At 35.5% G+C, this 4,236-nt stretch overlaps 1 protein-coding gene across 1 annotated transcript; it reads right to left on the reverse strand.

The window, feature by feature from the left end:
- LOC145898868 (zinc transporter ZIP13-like) lies at positions 1 to 4,015 on the reverse strand. The gene is made up of 8 exons (XM_082987514.1): positions 3,529 to 4,015; positions 3,302 to 3,412; positions 2,771 to 2,907; positions 2,487 to 2,630; positions 2,248 to 2,388; positions 1,985 to 2,117; positions 1,767 to 1,866; positions 1 to 1,672 (listed from the first exon to the last, which is right to left on the reverse strand). The coding sequence occupies exons 1-8, from the start codon at positions 3,944 to 3,946 to the stop codon at positions 1,600 to 1,602; spliced, it is 1,257 nt and encodes a 418-aa protein (XP_082843640.1). The 5' UTR covers positions 3,947 to 4,015; the 3' UTR covers positions 1 to 1,599.
- Between the last annotated feature and the right edge of the window lie 221 nt (positions 4,016 to 4,236).

The following is a 4,236-nucleotide window of genomic DNA, read 5'->3' on the forward strand; positions in this document are numbered from 1 at the left end:
AACAACATTTCTAAAAATAAATCAAAATTAAATTAAAATCAATCAACAAGTTATCACTTTTCATCTGACTTCACTTTACAGCATGTTTAGTAATGATTTTTCGTCCAATTTCAAACAGCTGTCTTGCTTTTATGCGTAAGCACAGCCTTACAACGCAAAACTTTTATTTGGGTTTTGGGCGGGCAAAATAGTTGGTAAGTTTAGTCAAACTTCCGAGTCGCAATACGATACAAATAAAACCGGGATTCATGCGTTTGTTGTTTTTTGTTCCAAACCTTAAATGTAAAATATTACAATTACAACGTAATGTACAATTACACGTGATTTTGAGTTTGTTACTTCGAAGTGGGAAATTGCACCTTGCACAATATTGAGTTAAACCTCAATGGTGGCGCATCCACTTACATTTGTGACAATCCAGCACAAAACAAACAACAAAATACAAGAAAACACCCAAAGTCGATAATTACGTAGAAATCCTGTTGAAATTTCGCAAATATTACACTTTTTGGTAGCTTAAAGGCTGAAAAAATGCTACTGGCAACATATAATAAAATAGTCAGAAATTTTAATTCATAGAAAAGTCATGCAAATTTATCAGTTCAGTGGTGGAGATTTTATAAAATCATAAAAAAGTGTTTCTGCTACCACGGGTGAGAAACGAAATACAGAGATAGTTTGACATCATGAAAAAAACTGGTGCTTACAGGTTGTTACTGCATTGACTGCAATATACGAGATGGAAACTAAACGTGCTACTAAGTTTTACAAGATCTGCAAAAAATGCAACTTTATGCTGTTGCGCACAAACCACGCATAAGATGTGCGGTCAAAACAAAATATTGCATAAAATAATGAATGGCGTCAGGGGAAAATTGCGACTTATAGTTGACACAAGCAAATGTTATTGCACACGATTGAAGACACATGATTTAAGGGCACGCTGCATTCAGATGAAAACACATAATTTCAACATCTAAGTATTCAAACCATTTGTTCCACGGCCCCAAATTTGACTAGGACGATGAATACAAAACATACGGTTACGCCCGCGACGTTGATTCAAAACAAAAGTTGTGCACGGCACGTTACAACATTAGCAATAACACGGAACTGAACTGAATTTGGCAACACGAATGGAGTTTTTCAGCAGCCAACGCGAAAAGTTGTTCACTCAAAGAGGAAATTATTGACAGAAGAATGACTCAGTGATTTCGAAGGCTTGATATTAAACAGTGTCCCGAATGAACAATTGCTCGAACCAATTTTACATTGCACGCTACGGGTAAATATAACAGAAAGCTCGTCGTATGGCAAGAAATATCAAGCCTAATCTAAAAATGTTGTAACTAAACCGAAAACAACAACACTTGGCGCATTTGTTTGTAAAAAAATGGTCTAATACGCTTCAATATTTGATTCTTGAGGCACAAAATGCTTGATGTATGACCTTCTGACAGTGCGATGTCACATTTGACGCACCACTGAGCATTGCTCGCGCTTTGAAAATAATAGCGAACAACCTTGGTCGCTACAGGCAGATTTGATGCCAGTTTTTACACTTGATTATCATCCTCAGTTGACAGATTTTGAAAAATTTCAGGCGATATAGCTGACCATGTGCATTATTCCGATCGCCATGACGATTGTGAAAATTTGTATGCAAGATTCCCTGAAAATGCACCGCATATAACAAAATTATTGCCCAAAGAGCCATATGTAGCAATAGCAAAATTACAATCACAATTTTAAGCAGATTTACATACCGAGGATTGGTTTCTTTCAGTATATCTGGGACGACTGTACAAAGCGCCACGTAAATAAATCCGCCTGAAGTAAATGGAAGAATCCAAGCCACCTGGTCACCTGGGAAAGAATGTCGATTAAGTTGCGAAATATGGAGACAGCGTGTGAAATCCTGACGCCGGTTGATCAATATGACAAGTTGATTTAAACTGCTGACGTATTTACACAAACAACAAACCTGCTGATTTTGCCGACTCTGCAGCAAATGCGACGCATGTCCCCAATAAACCACCAACAGCTGTGAAGATTTGCAACTTGGCTGCTTGCCAACGGCTGAAGCCTGCTCTCAAAAGGATGGCAAAATCTCCAACCTAAATAAATGGAATTACTAAAACCTCAAAGAATGGTTTGTTTTTGTGAAATTGACCACTGCAAGGAGAATATTCTGTTTACATAATCTGGTAAATGGAAACAATCGAACAATGTGGTATTTATTTATACCTCATGGGGTATTTCATGGAGTAGAATGGCAAAGGTGGTTAAAATCCCCACTTGTCTGCTGACTAAGTAACTTCCTCCAACAGCAAGTCCATGTGTGAAGTTGTCAATAAAATTGGCAAGAAGGTTTAGATATCCACTGGTCTAAATTGTAGTTATGAAATAAATATTATGTTAGTGTAGTTTATGTTTTGTTGACCAACTAATTTACTTGCAACATGGTTGTTATGGGGTACACATACCTTTATTTTATCTGCCATTTTTTCATCTGGTTCCATATGGCTTTGTTTTAGCCTTGTTATCCCATTCTTACATGTTTTGGTTCGAGACAACCCATTTTTTTCCAAAATCTTGTTGTTGTTGTCATTTGAGTTTAAGCAGGTCTTCTAAAAGTTAAAAAATGTTGCCTGTTCACTATTTAGCATGATAGGTAACGTCAACACTTCTAATTAAATTGAAACACCTTATATGTTATCAAAACCAATATAGCTATAATTGATTTTGATTGTTTTATATGAAGGCTTACCTTAGGAAAAGGAACGCTGTTTCCTTTGGAAATATTATCATTATCTGGAAAAATCTTTTCCAGCAAACAAAAACTTATCAAACCGACCAGGACCCATAATCCGTTTTGAGTTGCGGGCCAATGATTATGTTTGCCATCTGGGAATAATAACAACATTACAAAATCTCACAGTAAGTGTATCAGTCGACCCAACTACTTCCTTCCTGGCATAGCGCTTTAGGCAGCATTTATTCTAAACCATATGGCAGCTTTAAATAACTTTGTGTGGTTTACAAACTCTTCCATCCACTTTGCAACTAGGATTTTTAACAAATACGTTTAACAATAACTGTCATCCCAAATTAAAGTTATGTTATTCATGCAATGTATCACCTTAATTGTTATATATTACATGTTGGGCCTAAATACACAACAAATCTTCAGAAAAATTATATGAAAGATAAATAACACAGATTTGTCAAAATGGAGTGCACAAATTGTTTCAATCAAAAGACAGTAGATAAACACCCACTCATTATACCACTAACATACCACTTCCAGCAACTAGGGGTTCCCAAGACTCTGGCAGTAAGTGTAAAAAAACATCACCCAACAAACCACCAACAGCAAAGCTGAGCAAACGATTCAGAAGCTTGGAATCACCTAAACAAAGCAGTTTTAAAATATCCGATTTTTTGGTCAAAATATGTTTTTTTTTCACAATCGATTTATGTTACTAACATCATATTGAAAACTTTCACAATAATATCTGAATTAACCTTTTGCATTGGAGACAAGACCATTTTGTACAGTGGAAAATATTAAAAGTGGAAATATTCCACTCAGGCCAACCAATGATGCACTTGATATGGCAAAAAACAAAGCTTCATTTCTTGTATAGTTTGCTTCATCAGTTTTAGAATGTAACTCTTGATGACCATCATCAGCATTAACATTTATGTTTGCTTCCATAGAGGTATCATATTCAAATGCATCATGAGCACTATCATTTACAGCGGAATTAGTTTTTGATAGGAGTTTTGACATTCTTCCAGCACGATGAATGCTTAAGATTGGTTCAATTGGCTGAGCAAGTCCAGTTACAAGCAGAATGATGAGCATAATCTTAAACAAACCACATGACAAGCTGACACGTTTCAAGCTGATGTTTGTATTCTTACAAAGTATTTTGTACATCTTGATTGCTGCAGACACTGCAACAGGCAAATCAAAACAGTACAAATCCTAAAACATAAGAAAATTTGCATTCACCAACAGCAAAATTGATCTTCGGTGCTTTTGAAACTGTATTTCAAAAAGTTTAGGAATCTACTATCACAATTCACAGCTAATATTGCATATCAAACAAAAAAATCAATTCTGTTAAACTCGCCGTTTATTTTTTTTCATAACTTAAACGGGTACTTATATTGCAACCTTCAGCTTTAAATTAAGTCGAAAAAATGCTTGCAAAAGCTTGGATATTT

Source organism: Ascidia mentula, chromosome 1, assembly GCF_947561715.1.
Source record: "Ascidia mentula chromosome 1, kaAscMent1.1, whole genome shotgun sequence".
Lineage (NCBI taxonomy): Eukaryota > Metazoa > Chordata > Ascidiacea > Phlebobranchia > Ascidiidae > Ascidia > Ascidia mentula.

Excerpts from the sequence above, each read along its gene's own strand:
- LOC145898868 (XM_082987514.1), bottom strand. The coding sequence starts at position 3,946 with ATGTACAAAATACTTTGTAAGAATACAAACATCAGCTTGAAACGTGTC. Across the intron at positions 2,631-2,770 it reads ACAGCGTTCCTTTTCCTAAG|AAGACCTGCTTAAACTCAAA; the intron begins GTAAGCCTTCAT and ends TTTAACTTTTAG. Across the intron at positions 2,389-2,486 it reads AAATGGCAGATAAAATAAAG|ACCAGTGGATATCTAAACCT; the intron begins GTATGTGTACCC and ends ACTACAATTTAG.